At 37.0% G+C, this 24,085-nt stretch overlaps 2 protein-coding genes across 4 annotated transcripts; one reads left to right on the top strand and one right to left on the bottom strand.

Annotated features, from left to right (window-relative positions):
* Positions 1-1,163: 1,163 nt before the first annotated feature.
* On the bottom strand, positions 1,164-9,611 carry LOC121737478 (RNA 3'-terminal phosphate cyclase). Its single transcript, XM_042129160.1, has 10 exons — positions 9,504-9,611; positions 9,134-9,295; positions 8,422-8,539; positions 7,631-7,757; positions 5,815-6,000; positions 5,072-5,210; positions 4,474-4,586; positions 3,861-4,008; positions 2,252-2,362; positions 1,164-1,560 (listed from the first exon to the last, which is right to left on the bottom strand). The coding sequence occupies exons 2-10, from the start codon at positions 9,176-9,178 to the stop codon at positions 1,471-1,473; spliced, it is 1,077 nt and encodes a 358-aa protein (XP_041985094.1). The 5' UTR covers positions 9,179-9,295; positions 9,504-9,611; the 3' UTR covers positions 1,164-1,470.
* A 1,190-nt stretch (positions 9,612-10,801) lies between these two features.
* On the top strand, positions 10,802-20,270 carry LOC121737476 (DNA repair protein RAD52 homolog). Of its 3 annotated transcripts, none has more exons than XM_042129158.1 (6): positions 10,802-11,053; positions 12,374-12,506; positions 13,184-13,335; positions 14,498-14,854; positions 18,111-18,225; positions 19,862-20,270. In XM_042129158.1, exons 1-6 carry the CDS (start codon positions 11,006-11,008, stop codon positions 20,020-20,022), a joined length of 966 nt encoding a protein of 321 aa, XP_041985092.1. In that variant the 5' UTR covers positions 10,802-11,005; the 3' UTR covers positions 20,023-20,270. The 3 variants fall into 3 exon arrangements, with proteins under 3 accessions (XP_041985092.1, XP_041985091.1, XP_041985090.1); XM_042129157.1 differs by having other exon boundaries at positions 18,105-18,225; XM_042129156.1 differs by lacking the exons at positions 18,111-18,225; positions 19,862-20,270 and having other exon boundaries at positions 10,803-11,053; positions 14,498-16,275.
* Positions 20,271-24,085: the final 3,815 nt, after the last annotated feature.

Below are 24,085 nucleotides of genomic sequence, written 5' to 3'. Positions count from 1 at the left end.
TTTTAATATAACATTGTCACTTAATTAATAATGTAGTAAACTTAAGTTTTATTATAATCGTAACTCATAAATAAACAATTGAAGTAAGTTTTGTATTATTTAAAATAAGAAAACTTTTTTAATGTTATTTATTTAAAACACAGTCAGAACAATCAATAAACAATAACGTTAGCATTATAAAATTAAAAAAGCACTTTTATACTGGTAGTCAAAGCGATCTTTTACATAAGATCATTTTAAGCTGAAATTTGAAATACATACATCAAGTACTTCTCAGATTAGTATAGTTTAGTATAGTATACAGATTATATGCAAGATATAGAATAAGTATGGAGTGTAGATGGAGGAGAACTATCTTATATGGGGGATATTTGAAAAAGTGTCCAGCTGTACGCAGTAAATAACAGTTAAAAAATCCTCCAAGAGTGGCGCTAGCTGCAGCAAAGGGTATAGAATGAATGTAGCCGTGGGTGACAAAATATAAGTTGAAGTTAGCCGAATAGCCTAGTCACATAATTACTGGGTTAATACCGATATATTTAGAAAAATATAACCTAAATAGCTGAAACAAAAGCTGCTAAATGATTTAAAATTTACCCTGTTGCTACTGTAGCGCCACCCTAATTTAACGCATTTCAGCGGACACTTTACATACAGAGATAGTTCTCATCCATCTACACTCCATAAGAATAAGTTTTCCTCTGAGCCACGAGTTCAAGTGAATGCCCATTATGCACTTGTTTCCATTCAAATATCACAACGAATTATGATGAGAATGTGAGAGATGATGCACTGAAACTAAAACGCAGTTGCGAATGAAACAAAAATAACTTATACTTTACAGTCAATAACTATTACAAGGTCTGCTTATCTCTGTCAGACCAGCGGGGCTAAAATGGTCGCTTTGGAGAATCATATTATGAATCATAATGATTCATTTTTTTAGACTGGGTTGCACCAACTAACTTTGACTTTAACCTTAACTATAACCGGAAAAATTGACAGATGTCGTATGAGAACATGGGGTGTTTGGACGCCATATTTAACTTTAACTTTACCCACGCCTCTGGTGCAACCTAGTCTTAAAATCGCAAAATGCAAGTCTGTTTGCAATTCATGTCTAGTAATTTGTACTATATAATTTGGCATTTGTCAGTTTGACAGTTTTGACAATTCATTTGCGGAATTGATTGAGAGGAATAATTGTTTGCCGCCCCTAATTCTTTTTCCGCTCTGGGCAAATGCCCGGTTCGCCGCCCTTTAAATCGGGCCCTGTTTCAGACTTATTATAAATATTACACGATAAAGACAGCGGACCATGAAAAGTAATTACTATTACGTATAATAATTAAAATTATACGCTGCATACATCTTTAGTAGTAAAAGGTTAGTAATTACTTTGTTACTTTGACTAGATATTTAAATAAGCTCTGAGTATTATTATTCCAATCTTAATTCATAGGAATGAGGCTACGTGTCCGCCATGTTGGGATTTACATAACCTAAGCCGGTGCACTCGATGATATTCTGTTGACCGTCCGGCCGCACGTCGATTTTTATCTGTGAAAAGAATGAAAAAGAGATTAATAACACACCAGAACCTTTTTAAAAATAGCAACAATAACTTGATATATCGAGTAAGTATAATGTGCTGGGTCACTGACTTCACACTGCCATAGCTGATTTTTAAACAACAGAACTATTGAATAAAATCCTACAGCAGTGAATTGGCACTTATGCCACTGATTGACTGACAGATCAACGCATCTCTAGCTAGCTCTAGCACTAAGGGTGTTTTAAATTCCACCCCCTTTTTTATGAAATAAGGGGGTAAACGAGCAAACGGGTCACCTGATGGAAAGCAACTTCCGTCGTCCATGGACAGTCGCAACATCAGAAGAGCTGCAGGTGCGTTGCCGGCCTTTTAAGAGGGATAAGGGGAGGGTAAGGAAGGGAATAGGGAAGGGAATAGGGTAGGGGATTGGGCCTCCGGTAAACTCACTCACTCGGCGAAACACAGCGCAAGCGCTGTTTCACGCCGGTTTTCTGTGAGGCCGTGGTATTTCTCCAGTCGAGCCGGCCCATTCGTGTCGAAGCAAGGCTCTCCCACGTCAAAATTGACATGCAGCAAGGGTGCTTTAAATTCCACCCCCTAGAATTAGGGGGTTAATTAATAGGGGTTCAAATACTGCCTATTTAGAGCGGGATTTTTTTTAAATATTATGAATTGCCACACAAGCAGGCAACTCACTTTAGTGATAGTCTCAACGATATATATAGCGGTTTTAGTGTGTAGTGTGACCTCCCCCACGCGCAGCGCCGATCGCCCCTCCGCTAGCGTCATGTACACGATCAGCTGATCCTGAAAACATTATTGATTATTGATTATTATCATTAAAACAAGAAACTTAAGCAAACGTGAAACAAGAATTGTTTACTTGTTAAATGAAGTAATAATGAATAAAATAAGTTTAAGAGCCTGCTGCCAAAAATATCAAAGCACGCTAGCCCCGTCTACACATCCCGCTATCCTCCAATCGTGATATTATAATGATTCCTGAATCTTGCCCGCGAGGATTGTACTTTGCGCTGCAGCTAATATCGCGTAACAACGGCTCCCGCATTATAGCACGAAAGTAAAGGTCATAAGTCCCAAAACTGTTTTTGATGATTACTTAAAAATTAATTTTGATGATTACTTAAAAATTAAATACAATACTAATATTTCCTTTAGCCCTACGAATAATAAAAACTAAGGAGAAGTAACTCCGTCAAAAAACATGCTCCACAATACTTGTCAAAAAAGTGTACCTTAGGTACCTACACATTTCAATACATTTGCAATATTTAGGTGACCTTGAGCGTGTAACAGATATTTGTTGAAAAACCCAGAAAGATTCATAATTAAGAAATAATAAGTGAATCATGTTTTTCGTTATAGTATAAAATAAAAAAAATGTTTTATTTCTGAATAGATTTTAAGGAAATGCTTTCAGAATGTTGAAAGTATACTACGGTGCCTACCGCGGCGAGAAGAACCGGCGTAAGAAACTCGCACGGGGCCCACTTTTTTTACCAAAAAAAAGTGACATAAAATATAAATCTTTTAAAATAAAATTTACAATGATGTAACTTAAAATGATACAATGTCAACATAATTATTCAAGTGCGCGCGGAAAGTGCGCATGGAGCTAGTTGGCCGCGCCTTAGGTATGTGAGCGGTGGGACGGAGAGGCAGGGGCACGGAGCTCTGTATTAGCTCCGTGGGCGGGGGCGCTTGATTTTGACAGTTCTGGCTAGTTTAGACAAAACGCACAAGATATTGCAATAGCAAGATGAGTCCGCCAATAAAAAGATAATCAATAAAAATAAATATTAATATTCAAAGTGCGTACGTTTAAAAAAAACGGAAAGCCGATGTCAATAGTTTAGAATATAAAACTGATCAATTGGCTTTGATTTATTATTTTCAATACTTGAATAATTATTTTTCACGATATCTCGAGATTGGTGGTCACTGTTTAATCTCATGTGCGTTGCGAGCACCAAGCAACCCGCCCCCTCACCCCTGTTCCTACCTAAGGCGCGGCAAACTAGTTCCGCGCGAATTAAAGACAAATATCAGATAAATATACTTACAATGATTAAATAAATCAATCGTCTTCCGGGATCTTAATACTTATTAGAAAACACAGCAAAATTTGGCAGCCCGCTCTTAATGTGCAGCATTAGCAATGCGGCGAACTATGTTCACAAATTTTGTTTCATTTTATGACTAGTTTCATAAGGGGGTCGAACGTCTACATAAAGCTTCTCTTGGCAAAACACCGAGGATGTCATTAAAAAAAAGAAGTATTTACCTGCGCATGCGTATCGACCACGGCGCCGGTGACTATGACGTCACGAAGCGCGGCGCCGGCCTTAGCACCCGCGTCGTACGCGCGAGCGCCGCGCCCGCATAGAGCGTCCGCGCCCAGCGTACTGCCGCCAGATAGAAGGCAGTGCAGGCTAAAACATTAAAAAAAAACATATTTTATAGCCATTAAAAAAACATAGGTGACATCCATACTAATATTATAAATGCGAAAGTGTGTCTGTCTGTTTGTCCGTCTGTCTGTCTGTCTGTCTGTCTGTCTGTCTGTCTGTTACCTCTTCACGCTCGAACCACTGAACCGATTTTGCTGCTGAAATTTGGCATGGAGATACTTTGAGTCCCGGGAAAGGACATAGGATAATTTTTATCCCGGAAAATGTACGGTTCCCGCGCGATAAACGAATTTTGGCGCAACGGAGTTGCGGGCATCATCTAGTTTACCAATAATTTTGATTTACAATACAAATCCCACTAATGGTGCTAAACTAAATTATACTTGTGCAATTCTGGTTTATTGTTAATCCTTATGATGTGAAGAAACAAGACTATCAAGAGGACCTTAAAAATCTCCAATAATATTTCAAATGTAACAAACATACATGATCCCCGCGCAGTTGTCGGGCGCCATATTCCTATCCTCCTTGACGCACCGAATGTCAACTTTCTCGCCCGCCAATGATTGCTTAGCGCCATCCGCCATTTCGACCGCCATCTAGCGGAAAAGAGCGTTATTAGTATGTTCAGTTATTTTACAAAGCCATGTTGAGCTGTCGTGTTTCGATGCAGCAGTGTTGCAGCTACTGGCTACCGATCTAAAAGGCAGGTTTCACGGCAGGATAGTGAATGGTGTCGCAGGCCGGCCGCCATGCAGGCCTACGACACCATTCGCAATCCTGCATAAACCAGCGGACTGCACGGCGGACTGCAATGCAGGATAGTGAATGAGCCACTAAACGCTTTACATACTTACATATTTTATGAACAGCCATACATAAATAAAAAATCGACGTGTGACATATGTAGGACTAGGTAATAGTATTTTTAAAGCCAGTGACTTAGTGGTATAACAACGGACGGACGGGAAGGAGATATGAAAGGGTAAAGGTTTTGTCAGAGTTAAGACATCATTCCACACATGCATGCCCGCGCACACACACACACACATACGCACGCTCGCATGTGCACTCAGGCACTCACCTTAAGAGGCAGGGTACCAGCAGCAAAGCTATACCCGTGGACCGTGGCGGCGTCCCCCCGGTATGTGAGCGAGGCCGCCCGCAGCGCGCGCATCGGAGACACCGTCACACACACGTGACCGCCGCCGCGAGGGTAGTAGCTACCAAATTAGTAACATAAAATATAAAGACGTCATGGGCGTAGCCAGGAACGAGCTACATAGGGGGGGAGGCGGCCATAGGTCTTTAGAGAGGGGGGGGGGCAAGATTAAGAAACTCATAGATTTCGAATTCGTGATTTTTAACATGAGTATCTCACAATAGTATTGAAGGTGAGTTAAAAACAAAATATGAGTGAGCGAACTTGGTTAGGGCGTTCATTTGATATAATATGTGTAGATGTGCTACATACAGCTTGGGTACGGCTTCCATACAAAAATGCCCCTTGTTGTTTGTCCATAATATTTTTGTAGTTATATATTATTAATTTGAGGTAAGTAATGACTAGCACAGTTATTTTTTATGGACTAACTTCTACCACAAATCAGAATGATTCACTGACAGCTGCTGACAGAGACAGTTATACTTTACTTTAATTTAACAAACAATTTGTTGCTCAGCTGCGTTAACTTAATTTATTAAACTATAAAACCATGTGATATCAAATTCTAAAGAAGGCTAAAACAGCTAGCTAAGATAGCAAAAAATGGCTGAAGATCCATTTTTCCAGCCTGTTAAAAAGAAGCAGAAGACTTTTCAACCTACCCTCTCCTCAGTATCTCCATTCGGAAGTCTCCCCCGAACTTGTTTAGCAGGGGTCTGAAGACAAGCTCCATGTAGTCTATCTGTGGTGCCATCTCTGCGTTGGTACCACCCTTTAGGTCCAGTGTCACATCATCATCAGCTAGCAGCGCCACCGGGAGAGCCACTTGGAGGAGCAGACTTATTGAGCTGAAATGTGTTTTGTGGGTAAAGGTAAAGTATGGGTAGGTAGAAATTCATAAATTTATCAAAAAATTTGGTCTAGTGATCAACAGAATTTGATAGAGGAATGTACGAATTTCTGCACAATCTAACTATAATATTATTATCTAAATTCTAAAGTAGAAAAGCAAAAATGAAAACTTGTTTACTAAAGTGGTCTTATAACAATTTTGACTGAATTCAGAACAAAGGATCAGACTTCCGCCAGGCTTAAGTCATTTCTGCAGTGAATTCTCCAGAACTTTTGTGTGTAATCCAGTTCCTTTTTATAATAACAACTAGCTGTTGCCCGCGACTTCGTCCGCGTTAGCATAGTAGATCACGTCCCAAGTATTATTTAAGGAGTGAGCACACTGAGACGTGCTGTGCCGGGGCTCAGCGTGCCGGGGCTCATCGCAAAAATCCGCCCCCATTCAATTTGTATGGAAGCGGAAACCCGCTGCGCCCCGACACAGTGTTCGGTACGCGCAGCCGCTTCCATACAAATTGTATGGAGGCGGATTTTTGCGATTAGCCCCGGCACGCTGAGCCCCGGCACGGCCCGTCTCAGTGTGCTCACTCCTTTATTGTACAAAAATATTCAATGTACAGAATTGACTTCCCTACGATTTTATTATATATAGATGTTCTACGCGGCTTCGCTTGCGTTATTTAGGAATTTCACGCAACCGTACATTTTTCCGCAAAAATACCCTATGTCCCTACTCGTGGTCTATTCTTCATGTTTACCAATAACATAAAAATTGCTCCAGTATTCTTAAGATAATAAGAAATTTCATATAATTTCCCCCGTTTTTCAATATTTTCCTCTATTTCTTCGCTCCTATTAGTCTTAGCATGATAAAATATAGCCTATAGACTTCCTCGATAAATAGGCTATCTAACATTGAAAAAGTTTTTCAAATCGGACCAGTAGTTTCTGAGATTAACGCGTTCAAATAAGCCCTTTCAATAATTTCCCCCCGTTTTTTTCATATTTCCTCTATTTTTTCGCTCTTATTAGTCTTAGCGTAATAAAATATAACCTATTATAGCCTTCCTCGATAAATGGGCTATCTAAAACTGAAAGAATTTTTTGAATCGGACCAGTAGTTCCTGACATTAGCGCGTTCAAATAAGCCCTTTCATATGATTTCCACCGTTTTTTCCACATTTTCCTGTATTTCTTCGATCCTATTAGTCTTAGCGTAATAAAATATAACCTATTATAGCCTTCCTCGATCGATGGGCTATCTAACACTGAAATAATTTTTCAAATCGGATCAGTAGTTCCTGAGATTAGCGCGTTCAAATAAGCCCTTTCAAATAATTTCCCCCCGTTTTTTCCATATTTTCCTCTGTTTCTTCGCTCCTAACGTCGTCTTAGCGTTATAATACATAGCCTAATAGCCTTCCTCGATAAATGGGCTATCCAACAGTAAAAGAATTTTTCAAATCGGACCAGTAGTTCCTGAGATTAGCGCGTTCAAACAAACAAACAAACTCTGCAGAATTATAATATTAGTATAGATATTAATTGCGAATTTATCGCGCTATAGTTAATAGATACTAAACTATAGACAAATTCAACTCAGAAATTAAACATAAACAGACATACCCAGCAGTCTTAGTATCAGCTATATAATGTCCACCTCTAATTTTCCCAGGCACAAACTCTATCTCTGTGGAGCCGATGTTTGCACCCTTTAGCTTTGCACCACACATGTCTGCTACAAGTTGTATACCTACAAATACAATTCAAATCAATTTTTAAATAATAGCCATGAGTAATGCCGACTTTATGTTTGTTATTGTTGTTTAACATTGTGAATGGCGGCCGTTTGAGTATACAGCATGACTGGTGAGACATGTTCAATACTCGAGGACGTTATATTAGGCTATTATAGTAGTTGAAAAAAAATCAATTGATTACTGAGTAAATGTAGCTTAAAGTTAAATAATTATTTACCCAACGCATGGACACCGCGCGCCGGCCGCATAGTAATTAACTAAGTGTCCATGATTCATTTATTTAAAGGGAAATTTGGTCAAAAATTAAGAACCTAATTTTATTACATAATTATAATTAATCGAGTACAGAGTAGTCTTTATTATTTCTCACCAGTCATGCTTGCCATGTACTGATCATGTCTCACCAGTCGTGCTGTATAATATATTCGGTAATATTTTAAAGTTGACCAATCAAAAGTGCTAGTAATACACATAGCTAGCAGATAAATTTTAAATACCACAGAAACTAGGTATAAGCAGAGATTTCCTGTCCTTATATATTTTTTTCTAGTTCTGCACCAGTACTAGTGTATTGCCTCTCATGACTATATGAGAGGCAATAGCCTCTCATATAGTCAACATTGAGAAGAGTTTAAAATTAAAACCCAAACTGTTAACCTTTCAAATGTTGAGCAGCTAGACCTGGCTTGGACCTGTTGGCGCGGATGTTAGTTATTCTAACTGGAATTTTTAGTATTGCGCTCAGAGATATTGATATACGTAATATCTGGCCACCCTGAAAACAAATTATATTATTTTTAAAACATGGTAAATAGACACGGCCAAGGGGTGATTAGTTACGAAAGAGGGGTGATTAGCCATGATTATGTCAGGGCTGCCACAAAGTTTGTTGTGGTTATCTACAGTTTAAATTTATCTTGTAGTTACTCAAAGCGTTTTTAATTTTCTTGATTATTTTTTAATCCAATCAATATTATTTAATTTGATTCATTCTTAACAGAATAATATAAACTAGTAAAGTATTTCATTTATTTTTGTACATATTTATATTATTTTATTTCTCAGATACAATAATTCCTCGAAACTATAAATATAATTTTACTTTTAATTTATACTAATAAATAATTAAAGAAACCTTCCCAAGTTTGCTTTGCCTATATCCAATAAAGAATTAGCAAGAAAGCTTTTGGCGGCGTCATCTAGAAATAAATATATAGGAGTCTAATAACTTACTGTCCCACTATTAGTGGGACAGTAAGTTATTAGACTTTTCATTAAGATAATTAAGGCTATTAGAATTTTTATTAAGATAATAACCATTAGTGGGCCACTAATGGTTATTATCTTAATGAAAACAAAAAATATTTACCCCTTCAAGCACACTCCCATCTATATTCAGTATATTGTCTGCCATACTTGTATTTGTTACAGCTTTGGGTTTTGACTGCTAAAGGAATAAACTAGAAAAAAATCTTTCTTTCCTCTCTTGTTCACTACTAAAGGTTTGATCAATGTATCAGTTTATTTTGACCTGAAATAAATACTTTTTACATGAGTAAAAGACTAAGATTGAGTGAGATTTTGATTGCCTCATCATGAGATAACGAAGAGTTAAACGATAACTCTAAAACATAAAAAGTTAAAAACTCGACAAGTAGGTACGGTACTTTCTTGGAATTTATGACCAAGTTATAATTAATGACATGAAAATACATGTAATTATTCACTGTAATATTTACCTAAATCTAATTAACCGTTTTTTGTTTGTAATTTAATTAACCAATTTTCTCGAAAAACGAAAAAACATTATTTTGTTTTTATTCCTCCTTCTCATTAGGTTTTTGACTTATAAAAGTCAATGGTTTTTTTGACAAGTATTAACTGACATTTTTTTTCTTAATACGGCAGTTCGGCTATTTAACCACGGCCAGTGTCGACTGTCAGTACATTATGGCGGCAAAATAATATTCTAATTATTAGTATCGTGTTTAGGGTTCCATACCCAAAGGGTAAAAACGGGACCCTATTACTAAGACTTCGTTGTCTGTCCGTATGTGCGTCTGTCCATGTTTTATCCATGGTTTTATCCATGGTTTTATCTGAATGGGGATTGTCCATTTTTTTTAAATTTTGCTCATTACAAAAACATTTCGAGGAATAAGGTCAGTGATCGTTTTTCTGTATATAAACGAAAAAAATACCCATTAGTTACTTATATTTTTGAACAAATATGTTTAACCTTTGTTTGACCTTTAATGGCGTTAAATTAGCAATAAATTCGACCAACATTACGTTTCGAACTTTTGGTAAGCTTCTCGTATCAGCTTTCACATAATGAGAACTTGCATTTGACGAACCAGCTATTATAAATAAGATTGATAGGAAATTTAAAACAAACTCAGAGGTCAATTGTCCGCTGATTGACGTCAGAGCGAAACTTTAAAAATTTATTGAGAAAAAACTAGCCAATGAATTTCAAAATTATTTAATTTATATTCATAAAATACCCTATTTTAACGAAAAAAAATATAAAAAGTACATGTGATTTTTTTTGGACAGTGCCCATTGTCTATAGTTTTTATGCCAAATTAGTGATGTCCAACTCGGAAAAAACAAACTCAATAATTTAACCAGAGTTAAAATTTCAATTACAACCCGGGTTGAACTCGAGTTACGTAACTCGAGTTAACTGGGTGGACAAGTGAATGCTTTTTGAATTTTACCAGTTTATTCCCTCAGCTTCGCTAATTAAAAAATTGGAACCGACAAATGATATTTTTTCTGTTTCAATTCTTTCATTTACTTATTTTATATTATTTATATTTAATAATGAAGATAAAAAAGGAAAATAATTGTTTGAAATATAATCATTAATTAATTATTTATGTATTTTTGGCGGTTTACGATCTCGAATCAGAGAGAATTCCATTTGAGTGGATTCGAGTTACGCCCAACTCGAGTTAACTCGAATTAGAACTTACTCGAGACGAGTCCATATCACTATGCCAAATGACAGTTAAAAAATAAAAATATTTTTGCTGTCCAAAATCAACGCAAAATCGAATGTTTTCAGTTTTGTTGTAGGTACAGTTTGATAATTTTTGTTAATAAAATTGTGTCGGAATTGAAATATTTACAAAAATAGCATTGTGTTCATTACCAATATTTGATATTTCTTACCTAATATTAAATGAAATCCGTGTAGCATTTCGATTACTTTCAAAGAAGTGAACTTGCGAAAATGCAGAGGAAACCTGGCTTTCCTGTAGCAAATTGCAGCATAAAAATGGTAATTACAGCAGTTGGAATATTTCGTAACCAATAATTTCTTCTAATTTACAGAATATTATGAAGAAACAATATACAAAATAAGCTTGGGACAATATAAGGTTATTTACTTAGTCTTCCCTTATTTTTAAACATCTATTTACTTTTAATAATCAAGCGGTTATAGTTATATGGCTCTATAACATACAACAAAACACTGTTATCATGTACTTGTAACTCAGCAAACAGTATGTTTACAATTTCTTATCATAAACTGTTGCTGTGGCAATGCATCTGCATAAAATATAAATACATTATCATCTATGTCTGTGTTGTGTGAAAATGTCTTAGTTTTTTCTCCATACATTCATTAACGGCCGTTCCCAATATTTGATCTATCTCTGGTTTTGCCCTACTAGAGATAGGAATAGCTCACATTACGGCCGTTCCCAATATTTGATCTATCTCTGGTTTTGCCCTACTAGAGATAGGAATAGCTCAGATTAGACATTAGAGACATATATTTTATGTCTCTAATGTCTAATCCTATAGATAGATCCCAGAGATAGATCAAGTATTGGGAACGGCCGTTAATGTCTTTTATCCTGTCCTGTCAGGACAGGAATGATAAAGTCCTAAGCCACATAGCGGGTTGTGACCTGTGATCCTCAGAGATCGGCAAAAATAAAATACCAATTAATAAAACGTAAACCTTATAACACTAACTTAGTCCTAAATAGATTGTTAAAACCCAAGTGTGGACCCCTCTAGATTCAAATAACACAAAATAATATCTCTTTAACACCCTAGAAACTCCACCCAGCTTGAGTGACCCCTCTCCACCAAGCCAATGTCACAACATCTAAAGGCAAAGTGTGGAGCTGGGAGCAGCATAAAATATAAGGAAATCGAAAAATGTCAGATCTACTGGCCACTACACAGGGACCACACTGTTCAAAACATTAATATTATTATTATGTAATTTACAAAACAATAAATATATATATTTATTTATTATATGTATATATTATTATCTATTCTATTAAGTTTATATTTTAAAAAAAGTCCATGGCATGGTGGACTACAATTAATTAAAATTTATAATATTATTTCAATTATCCTTGGTGCGAAAAATCTAAATAACAAAAAAATGATATGGGCGAACAGTCCATAGACGGCACCATTTTATAATAAAAAAAAGTCTTTTATCCATACATTCATAAATTATAAATAATTTCCATAATGTATTTTTTTCAATGATTATTAAAAGACATTTAGAAAATAGTAACACTGCTTACACATTATTAATACTTTACTCATTGCTATCACTGATATATTACAGCCAGACAACTTGCCTGCACCTGATGCGGTTGACGAGGATGAGCCGCTGAAGAAGAGACAGCAGCTTATCAACTTTGGCCACTCTCAGTGGGGCTTCAATAACTGGAATTGGGCTGTGACTAAACAGGATCTTGGTAAATTCACTAGAAAATTATATTGTTCTGTAATAATATTTTTATCTGTTGCCTTACAGGACCAAAGTAGCCAAAGAGAGGTCCCTTTAGTGACCAATTAGAGGACACAATGCCAAAAATAATTTATAATTAAATTAAATCATTAAATCCAAAAAAGATAGTTAAAAAAGTCATAGGGTTTTTACTGTATGTAATATAATATTTTATTGCATACAGTAATGTCTCTGAATTTTTCAATGTAACACTCATTTTATAAATGAATGCTGTTAAGCATTTGTGTATCATCCCACAAAAAATGTGTTGAGCTATAATTTATGAGTGCAGTCATGTTCTTTAGATCATTTAGGACAAGACTGCATTCATAACACCAAATTTTTTTTGGTTGTTACACAAATGTACATGACCAAATATGTACTATTAACTAGATTGTAGTGTTTCTACAGATAGATAGGGATGGAATGAAACAACCAAACCCAATGAGTGCTGTTCTTACACTGATTTATTAAGTAAAATGTAACAATGTTAATGAATGTAAACTGCTGACACAAAGCTCTCACTCAGCAGTTAACCTAATACATTATTGTACTTTGTACATAGATCATTGTTGAAAAAATTGTTTGCAAGCGATATGCAAATAATAAAGAAATATAAATGTTTATATTTTTAACTCTTTGCAGATTTTGTTGACTTGTCAAACGGCAAGTACACAGCTGGGGTGGTTGCGTTTGTGTCCATCACAGTGAAGTCTCTCGACCTACACAGAGAGAATATCGGCTACGCCACCTCCATAGCGCCACAGAAGGGCTCAGCTATACACAATGCTAGGAAGGTACAGTAGAACCATATGCTGATTTCTTTCTTTGTTTGTACTATCACAAAAAAAATGTTTTTTTTTTAATCTAATAAGCATTAGTAATTTATAGGTGTTTAAAACATTATGGAATAATTTTAAGGCTGGATTTATATGCGTCAATCCAACGCGCGCCTTTCGATCGCGGAAAAACGAGACACAATAGCTTATCTATTGTTATCACGGCCGGATGTGGCTGCTTGGGGCTTCATGAATTAATATATTATACTAGCTGCAGAGGCGTAGCGTACCTTGGCGGGGCCCCGCTTAAAAATTTCTTTGGAGGCCCTTAGGAAGAGTAAAGATTTCTCTAAAATGAAAAAAATGTTTATATAAAATTATAAGAAATATTTATTCATCATAATCTAAGATCTATCTGTCACATTTTTAAAAACAATTCAACTTAGATATAAACTCTTCTTGCCTTATTTTCGGCAAACTGATTAATTAAATCATTATGATGCTGATGATGACTTTAGTTTTTCTAAAGTTTCTGCCTCTATGGACAATAGTGACAGGTCTGACAGGCGTTTCTGTCCCATAGTTCTTAAAATTTGAACGCACGCTTTACTCGGGAAAAAGAAATTGCTTTTTTTACTTTTCTCATTTCTGAAATTTAAAAAAATTGTGAAGTTTTTATTAATTTTTGCTTGTAACGCGCCTTAGGGGCCCCCGCAGGCCGGGGGCCCCGTATAATTGATACGGCTGATACGGCGGTAGCTACGCCCCTGACTAGCTGTCCCGGCAAACGTTTCTTTGCCATATAAAGTATTTCGCCCGTATTATTTTATTGAAGTGACTAAATAAGTATATCACCATGGCAACGTCCATCGCTATCCCGTCGCACAAACAATAGTCACCGTCAGTCTCGAGTAATTGTAATAATTTACTATTATTTATTCAACAAATGCACTTATGAATATAAAAAGTACCCAGTAGCCGAGTCTCAGACCCACTAAATATGCATATAAAATTTGGTTAAAATCAGTAAAGCGGTTTTGGAGGAGTACGCGGCATAACATTGTGACACGAGAATTTTATATATAAGATTAAAATCAAAACACCTTTGTAAGAAGATTAGGCTGGTTCCAATGACTGCTTTTTGCTGATCCAGTAGCTATAGTGATATTTTCTTTTGCAGTGTGCAGTAACAAATGCCCTTCGCGAGACTCTCCTCAGTTTTGGTGGCAGCGTGACGACCGAGCTGATGGAGCTCCTCGAGATCCACAAGCCCCCCGAGCATGTCCCCATCGAGCCCGAACTGCCCAAACATTCCGAGCCCAAGAACTCCCCGAAACTCAACATAAGGAAGGAGGCGGACATCCGGCCACACACGACCGTGCCGCCGGCGATAAAAAACGCCCCGAACCCCCCGCCCGTGGCGAAGGCCCACCCCATGCCGGTGAACCTGCCCCCCGCTAACCGGCCGCCGATAGTGGCGAACGCACCGCGCGCACCGCCGCCCCCGCCCGGCCCGCAGGTGCGACCCAACTCCAACGTAAGTTTCGTGCTGCAGCCCGTCATGCCCCCACTGTATGGGACCCCCCGCCTCGCCGGGCCTCCCGTTCCGCCCCCCATGTACCCCAACTACTACGAGTACCCGTGGCATTTTACGTACGAGCCGTTCGACCGCCACCACGGTAACGTGAACCTCAACTTCAACATTCCCCCAAAAAACCTGGTGGTTAACAGCCGTTCGGGGTTGGAGTGTAAGAACGCGTGCGTGCGGCCCGCCGGCCCCGAGGAGCACATGCAGTACCCTCCGCCTCAGAACCAGGGCTGCTGGATTAAGCCCACCATCTTCTACGACGGGTTCTGGACGGAGCAGAAAGTTAAGAAGTGGGTCGCGGAGCAGGTCGAGAAGCAGTTCCCGGAGGATACGTCCAAGTCCTCGTCCCCGAGCGCCGCTCAGCCCGACTCCACAACTCCCAAGTCGTAGGTTCGAGTTTGCCGCGTTTTGCGTAGCGTGTACTACATAGGTCATAGAGGAACGGGAGTAGTAAAAAGCATCCTCTCGGTTGCTGGCTGAGTGGTCTCGATTTATACCATGTTCACTATAGCTCGATAAACTTGAGTATCCAGGTGTTGCCAACATTTAAAAGTTAGCAAATAGCGAGTTGTTCACAGAAAATGTAGGTTTCTTTCTGCATTCGCAAGTTAAAAAAGAATAGTGAAAATATAGCAATATGCTTGAATAGTTGTGACTATTTCTAGATCTAGACTTATCTTACAAATTATAAAGCAATATCTACTCTATGTACAACTGCCATACTTAGAAATTTATGCTTATATCTAGAACGGAAAGCTCTCTAGGACAAATGTACCATAGAGGCATAGACTAAAGTCTATGGTATGGAGTGTAGATGTCCAATCTCTATCTTGTTTTTGACCACACTTTTTACTAACCCTGTCGTTTGGTGTTAGCTTAGGTAGGAATATATTTTATTGAAATGTGGTATAAACTATTTTTTAAAGGATTTTTCAATGTTATCATAGATTATAGGTATGCTCAGATAATATGGACTTAGGTCCGCTAGACAGTAGACATAGAGGTCTCGGCTTGCATTGGATATATCGTATTCTACACAGGCAATATATTCTATAGTCTACGCTATAGCACATCTCATTTTATGAAATAATCACATAAATCGTTCAGACATGTTTGATTATAAAATAAATATATAGCCCGTTACAGAGGAATTCATCTTTTGACAGCTATTTGTCTCTTTCATTTGCACACGAAAATATTAATGCTTCATTTCGATGCAAAAGTTATATGAGCCGGATACCAATATTTTTGTGTGTGTGACTAGCAACTATATGTTAACCGCCCATTCTCTCTCTATCAGGCGACCGGATTATATGATAATAGGTTACATATAGTCCGTCAAGAAAGTGAAGAAATAAAAAAGTGGTAACATCGTAGTGTCATCTTTTTTTTCTTAGATTGATTTGAAAGGGATGACACTACGATATTGCCACTTTTTAATTTCTTCACTTTCTTGACAGACTATAATTTTTGGGTAGAAAAATTCTCTCATTTAATAAATATGGGACGTGCCCATTTAACTAAAAAGAATATTTACATAGCAAATAACTGTACAAGCAGAGTAGACAGAACTAAGGTACAAGGTCTGGCATATTAGAATAGTCACATGACAGCGGATCTTGAATAGCCGCAATTTTTATTAGTACCCTAACACACTGCGACTTTTAAGAGCTACGCTTTAGCGCACTACGACTTTTTGCCGCGCGATTATTTGAGCGGCCCCACAAAAATTTAAATAAAATGACACTTTATGACATAGGCTATAGCTTTCATTTTCTACCGACATTGGTCTAGCAACCCATGCCGCCGCTGCTTTTCAGTGGCGTAGAGCAAAATGAAATCTATAGTTTGTCATAAAGTGGCATTTTATTTGAATATGTGTAGCTCGATAAAATAATCGCGCTACTAAAAGTCGTAGTGCGCGCCAGCTCTAACAGCAATGCAGTCGCGCGTTTTTGAAACGGGCGATAACATCGCGAAACCAGCAATTTTTGCATCGATGCTGTCGCGCGCACCTATCGATACAGTTGCGCGTTAGCATCGATACATACGCGCGACACCATCGATGTAGACGCGCGTAAGCATCGATGCAGAATAAGAATACATAACAATTGAAAAACTTATTTTTATGGTTTATTAGTTTTTTAAATGTTGATACAATATAATGATTGTTGATCTTGTTGATCTTTCACTTGTAAATGGGTGGACCCAATACTTCCTCTGTTTACGTTTCTTTTTTAAAAGTAAATTTAATACAGAGAGCGTGATTAAAACAGTTTCAATTGAACTCATCGCGCTGTGGCAGTCAACGAATGACTGGCCAAAATACGTTTCGCGTCGTGGCTCACGTTAGCATCGATACAGTCGTGATGCTAACGCGATGCAGCATCGATGCTCCATCGCGATTGCATCGATACTGCATCGCTACAGTTCAATGGCCAGATTCTGCATCGCGACAGCACCGCTACTGTATCGCGACAACATCGTGACTGTATCGATGCTTAAAGTAGCGCAAGTGTGTAAAGATGGACCACTTGCGACTGCCTCGATGCTGCATCGCGGCTGCGTTGCGACTTTTATCAGTCGCAGTGTGTATGGGGCCTGAAGAGGTTCATAGTTTAGTACTGCAAAATAAGGGGGTATTTTATATAAAGAAAAATATATATTTTATGATCAAATAGTGTCTTGGACGAAGTTTAACCGACTACTTGGGGTTACCACGTATTTTGTCGTATCTTAGCACGCGTCAGATATTTCGTCTCGTTGTAATACGAATTACAAAGTATTTAGTCGGTTTTTTATACTTACTTTTTTGAAGTAGGATATTATACATGTGATAGTCACACTTGTGGAATTGGTTTCTTGCTGTATAATAAGCGCTAGGCATGCGTATTAGCGATTATTATACATCTATGCTAGTATATTAGATATAAAAGTAAGATATTGTGTGCATTGTTTTTATTGAAATAAAATGTTTGAAAATATGCATCTGTTTCATTATGTAGAAACCCACTTTACATTTTTTGTTTTCAATGTTCATGCAATATTTTATTTTTATATCCTTTCATTTTTTACCGTTTGTTTTTAAATGTTTTATGCACAAAAAAGGCGCACTTCATTTGCCGTGCTCAGTGCAGAGATATCTAGGTAGCGGATAAAAAAAAAGACAGAAAAAAAGTTAATTTCAAATATGGAACAGGTACAGGACCTGAAACTGGAGGGTATGAGTGAGCAGGAGGCGCGCGCTGAGAGGAAACGTCGGCAGCGGCAGGCGCAGGAGGAGTTCCGACAGAAGCAGATGATGAAGCAGAAGGATATGGGTTAGAGTTGCCATAGTTACGGTCTATTCAGTTATTTTACTCGGAGTCATTCCTCGAGAGGTAAGGCTGGTAAGGCTGGTATAAATTCGGTTCAGCTCTGTGACTGGTCCAAATTTTGACAGCCAGCCAATCACAGAGCCTGAACCGTGTCTTCAGACCGAGATGTATCTTGAGTACGGTACTGACTATTTATACCGGCCTAGGTCTAAAACTTAAAAGGATATTATAATACCCGGGCTACACGAGGCTAGTTTTTGAGGCCCGGGCGCGTGATTGGCATTGTCATGGGGGCGAAACTGTTTCTCAGTTAAAAATTACAATAGGACGTTAGACGATTAGGTGTAAGTCAGATTTTGCCCACGCGCCAAGACAGCCTCGTAAGTCCGTACACAAATACTATGCACGATGTAAATTCACATGCCGCAGGGTTTAAAAAACATTGGTGTGAGAAGGATAGGTAAATGTTTTTTATTTTGAATATGAAACAATATATATAATACTTACCTTTTTATTTATAATTTTCGGTGCGATGTTAAACACGAAAAGTGCTCAAGCTAATGAAATGTTTACCACTCTCATAGGTTCTCTGAGGTTTTACTGAATGGACTATAATGATATTATGTTTCCATACGTCGTATACTTGCCTACTTACATTATCTCACCTCTGATGTGCCAAACACTACTAATTTGTATCAAGCAATTAAACTGTAGGTAAACCTAGTTTTAATTGATTAAAAGTTTTTTTTTAAATATACTTAGATAATAGCTGCATAATGCATATTATAACTTATTATGCTTAAATTTGTAAGTTTATAACTAAGGAGATGAAACAAGGACACATTCCAAAACGTATTTTATATTAAAGTAGCTATTTGACCGAGCTTTGCTCGGTATTCGATGAAAATGGTATTTTCTAAAAATGATTCCTAGCTAGATCGATTTATCGCCCCCGAAACCCCCTATATACTAAATTTCATGAAAATCGTTGGAGCCGATTCCGAGATTCGGATATATATATATATATATATATGATTTTCATTTTATGATACACATATTTAATACACATCCACTTTTTGTTCCGTCGGCGGGATTCGAACCCGCGACCCCCGGCTTGAGCTAGAGGCAACAGCCCATCAACTGAGCCACAGAGGTCGTCATAGTCATAGGTTCGGATTTATATATACATATATATGTATATATAAATCCGAATCTCGGAATCGGCTCCAACGATTTTCATGAAATTTAGTATATAGGGGGTTTCGAGGGCGATAAATCGATCTAGCTAGGAATCATTTTTAGAAAATGTCATTTTATTCGTGTTTTATCGAATACCGAGCAAAGCTCGGTCAAATAGCTAGTTATTTTTTAATAGTCATCAATTGTTTGATCTGAAAATTATTTTTTTCTTATGTATTGATATGCTTAATTTATGTTTTGTGATTTTGTTGTAACTCGTTTATTTTGTTTTTCTTTTACATAATAAACTTTGTTTTCCATTTTTTTTTGTTTTGATCAACCGCTAAAACTTTCTTTTTGATGATATAAAAAAATAAAAACTCAAATGAAGAACGTCAGTTCTTCCACTCATTAATAGATGTCGCTAGGTGTTTGTTCCTAACATGTAATTTCTCTGCAGGCGGAGATGTGACCAATAACAGCCTGGACAGGATTCTCCTGGCGATACCGAGCCAAGACATCAACATGGCTTCTGGCTCAAGAGAGAAGCGAAAATCTCCTTCGCCCACACCAGAGGGCGCTGTCAAGAGGCCAAATACTCACAATAAGGAAAATGAATAAAATGTTATATTAGTGCGAGCGGCGTACGGCTTATATTAGTGTATTATTAGAGGTCAGTGGTCATGATCTATTCTACGTTGATTGCTTATGCCATAGTTACGTTTCGTCCATAGATGGCTACGCAGTACGCACCAACACAGTCTTTTTCACGAAAGAAGTCTCATAGACGCTGCGCTGTAGCCCAACTTCCAAGATCATGCTAACATCTTTTGGGCATTAGAACTAATTAAGGGCCGCGCTACACCGGAATGTCAGCGGCGAGGCGAGCACGTTTAGTGTCATGTGATTTTAAACTTTATCTTCGTTGTTGTAATACATAGTATGGCCACGAGCGGCCGTAGATTTTTCAAGCGATAATATGTATTACAAAAATGAAGATAAAGTTTAAAATCATATGACACTGAAAGTGCTCGCCTCGCCGCTGCCGTTCCGGTTCAGCGCGGCACTAAATCTGCTATTGTCTTTCACAAAACTCTTTGACTACGAGTATATTTTCTTGGGTAGTACTTTTTCCAACTCTAGGGGTGGTAAGAAAAATTAAGCAAGTTAGTCCCACTATTTGCCGCGGGACTTCTTACGTAAAATGCACTCAGTTAAATCATACTAGCCACAGAAGCACAGTGGCGCAAAAAAAAAATTCAACAAACCATACTTTCAGACGAAAGCACAGAATACATAATTAATATCTTACGGTACAGAAGTTTCACTCCCGAGTTTAGGTATGATAAACGCAAGCGTCCGGTCATCGGACTAGTCTCAATAGGCTGGAACTTTTGTATTCTGTGGCTGAGCGACTCGCGCGCTCGCCGCCCGGCCGCCGCGCCGCCGCTCGCTTGACAGCCCTGGCAGATTGAAGCGAGGCGGCAGACTGTGTACTATGAACGCTAAACGCAATGCAAAAGGTTGAAATTAGGTTGTTTCCCAGAATAGTAGGTAAATATCTCGGCGATTTCGCGCCGTTTCTATGGCAGTTAAGCAGGCCTAAAAAAAAGCAGCGAAAGTATGATTTGTTGAATCTTTTTATTATTTTTGATTACATATATTAGTGTAGGGCGTAGGCGTTATCAAATAACATCTAAAGAAAACTACATACCGTACTTAAAACAATAGGCATAACAAAAATGAAACTTCTCAATTAGAAATCATATTTATTATAATCACTAACATATAACCTTACACGAACGTATATACAAAGTACTAGAATACGTCTAAATGTTATTGTACTCAGGTAATAAACAAAAGATCGCCTAGTTCTTTAAATTAAAATTTTAAACCAAAAACTACCATAGGACAATAATTATTGTAGAATCTAAAAAATAAGTTCTTATACTCTAGGGACGTGAAAACTATCGATAATAATAATTGCCATAAAACCAATTCAATAAAAAAATCGATTTTCTCTCGATACGTAAAAAAACAAAATTCAATAACCATATTGTTTTATCGAGTTAAAACTCAAACGAAATACTATTCAAATTACATCCCTAGACTTAATAAGGCGCTAAAAAAGCAATAAGCTGTCCCGAAATCCCCTTATTTATAAAAATATGTAACAACAGCTATTTAATGTTTGCCTTGTCATTTAACTTTTTAACCGAATTCCAAAAAGGAGGAGGTTATAAACTCGGCTGTGTGTATGATTTTTTGTATGTTCAACGATTACTCAGCCATTTGTGGTCCGATTTTCAAAATTCATTTTTCTAAATGTCAGACAAAGACAAAGTATAGCGTGTACATTTTTATAAATAAAGAGCTAGTGTATAAAGCTTGATGTACTATCAGCGAAGTTGATTCCTAGGCAGAGGGGGACCTAAGTAATTTGGTCGAGTCGAGAGACATGATCCGACCAAATGACGTTGGTCTGTCAGCTGCCTAGGAATCATTTTCCTCGATGGTACATAATCTATGGTATTACAGTATCAGGCTTAAAATAATGCACATTATGAATTCAAAGAATGTAATTAATAATTATTGACCTTAAATTACATTCTACATACATATCTTAAAAAGGCGAAGAGGTTATGATATATCTTTCCCTTTTACTGTCATAGGTCTCAGACATGTCTTTCTCTTTCATTCTTATAGGTTATTGTTTTTTCTGGCCGGTTACTGTAACCTGTGATATCTACCATAGATATTATAAATTGTAGTGTAAATACAAGAGTTTAATATAAGGTTTACATGTTAAGGTTGTTTTATTTCCACTAAATACCGAATTCTTAAACGCCACTTAAGTTGAAGGATACTCAAGTCACGATAACAAGAATATTTTGACGCGTGACTAAAAATATATGAACGAAGGATGTAGGGTGAACATGACTAGTCATTGGACAGAGCACAAAAACACTATATTTATTAAGGTTGCTTTAAAAACTACCTGTTTTTCTTTAAAATCAGGCTTCCTATTACTTTTGTAACAGACACTTTTACCTATGACTAGTACTGGTCCAATCACCAGTGATTTACCCTACTTATTTTTTATTATGGCGGCCTTAGTGAATTGCCAAAGAAAAATGAAATGTAAAAGTGTTTGCTCTTATTATTTCACATCATTGCATGTCGTTAAAATAATATTATGTCGCTAGTATCACTTTATCATCCACGCGCGAATCATGCCTGTAAGTTTGGAATATAAGTAACGTTTAAATATTTGATCGTTAAGTTTATTAAATTAATAATACATAATATATATTATGAAGTTACAGTTAATACAGTATAAAAGGACGCGATTTTTTTGTTACAACATACCATATTTAAATATCCAAACTATATCAAACCATCCACAACATTTTTTCTTGGATTAAAATCTATTCTTAGTGGAATTAAACACAATAAAAAATTACATACTATGAATACGAAAATGAGATAAGAAACAATATTATAATAAATATTTTCAACTGTACAAAACTATAGTCTGTCAACAAAGTGAAGAAATTAAAAAGTGGCAACATCGCAGTGTCATCCCTTTCAAATCAATCTAAGAAAAAAGTGATGACACTACGATGTTGCCATTTTTTAATTTCTTCAATTTTTTGACAGACTATATAATTAGTAATGCTTTGTAGGTCACGCATAATTTTAAGAATCAGTGATCAGATGGGCCGTTATTGGTAGAACGCGATCAGACGGTGACTCGGTATTCGTTCTTTGAACTACCTTGCAAGTGTTTCTAAGGAAACTAAAGTTTTTCCAAGCGACATTAAGGTTGAGTGTGGCCTACAATAGCTTTTCTTGGCATTTTTATTTGTAACTTAATAATTTGCTGATTTTATTATCATAAAAAGTAAATACCGAACAATCTGATTTATAAAGTTGAGTACAATGAAACCCTACACTAGGATAAATGAAATGTTATACATATTGCAATCATATTATATCGACGCCGTTAAGCGTTTGTGTATCAACTCACAAAAAATACGTATTGAATTATGAATGCAGCCATGTTCTTTAGTACATAGCACATTTAAAACAAGACTGTATTCATAACTCAACACCAAAAATTTTTGTGGGTTTATACCACAGACATAGATAAAGATAGATACTGCATATCGCTCCATTTGTATGAAAACGAGCGTGCCACTTTTTTATAGCTACTGTGACGTACCCATGATAAGAAAAGTGCCCATTATCTAGGCCAACGTTTCTATTAGAATTTCTACAGCTCAATACGGCACTTTTAGGCATTTTTAAAATTCCGATTCCGATGGCAGACTAAAGAACAGACTTTCAAAGACGAGTATTGCTCGTCGTTTGGAAGCACGATATGGCACGCGAAGTACATACACATGCGATATCTATCATGAATCATTATCTATGTCTGTGGTTGACACACAAATGCTTAACAGCAACCATACAATGTATACTAATAATTATACAATTTTGGGTGTGTTACAAGGAGCAGCCTCTTTTCTGAGTCTATCTTTGTCATAATTAATACGAAAGTGATACATAATAAATATTTAGCTATCGTTGTAAAAATTTGGCATCTTACTAAGTATGTATGGTGTTTTTAGTATATTTATTATTGCAAACATTTAAAGCTTTGTTATATATTGTATAAACT

This window comes from Aricia agestis, chromosome 20 (genome assembly GCF_905147365.1).
Source record: "Aricia agestis chromosome 20, ilAriAges1.1, whole genome shotgun sequence".
Taxonomy (NCBI): Eukaryota; Metazoa; Arthropoda; class Insecta; order Lepidoptera; family Lycaenidae; genus Aricia; species Aricia agestis.
This window is presented reverse-complemented; position numbering and strand designations above follow the sequence as displayed.

Excerpts from the sequence above, each read along its gene's own strand:
- LOC121737478 (XM_042129160.1), bottom strand. The coding sequence starts at position 9,178 with ATGGCAGACAATATACTGAATATAGATGGGAGTGTGCTTGAAGGG. Across the intron at positions 7,758-8,421 it reads AGCTGCTCAACATTTGAAAG|GTATACAACTTGTAGCAGAC; the intron begins GTTAACAGTTTG and ends TTGTATTTGTAG. Across the intron at positions 2,363-3,860 it reads TGGTCGATACGCATGCGCAG|GATCAGCTGATCGTGTACAT; the intron begins GTAAATACTTCT and ends TAATGTTTTCAG.
- LOC121737476 (XM_042129156.1), top strand. The coding sequence starts at position 11,006 with ATGCAGAGGAAACCTGGCTTTCCTGTAGCAAATTGCAGCATAAAAATG. Across the intron at positions 11,054-12,373 it reads CAAATTGCAGCATAAAAATG|CCAGACAACTTGCCTGCACC; the intron begins GTAATTACAGCA and ends GATATATTACAG. Across the intron at positions 13,336-14,497 it reads CTATACACAATGCTAGGAAG|TGTGCAGTAACAAATGCCCT; the intron begins GTACAGTAGAAC and ends TTTCTTTTGCAG.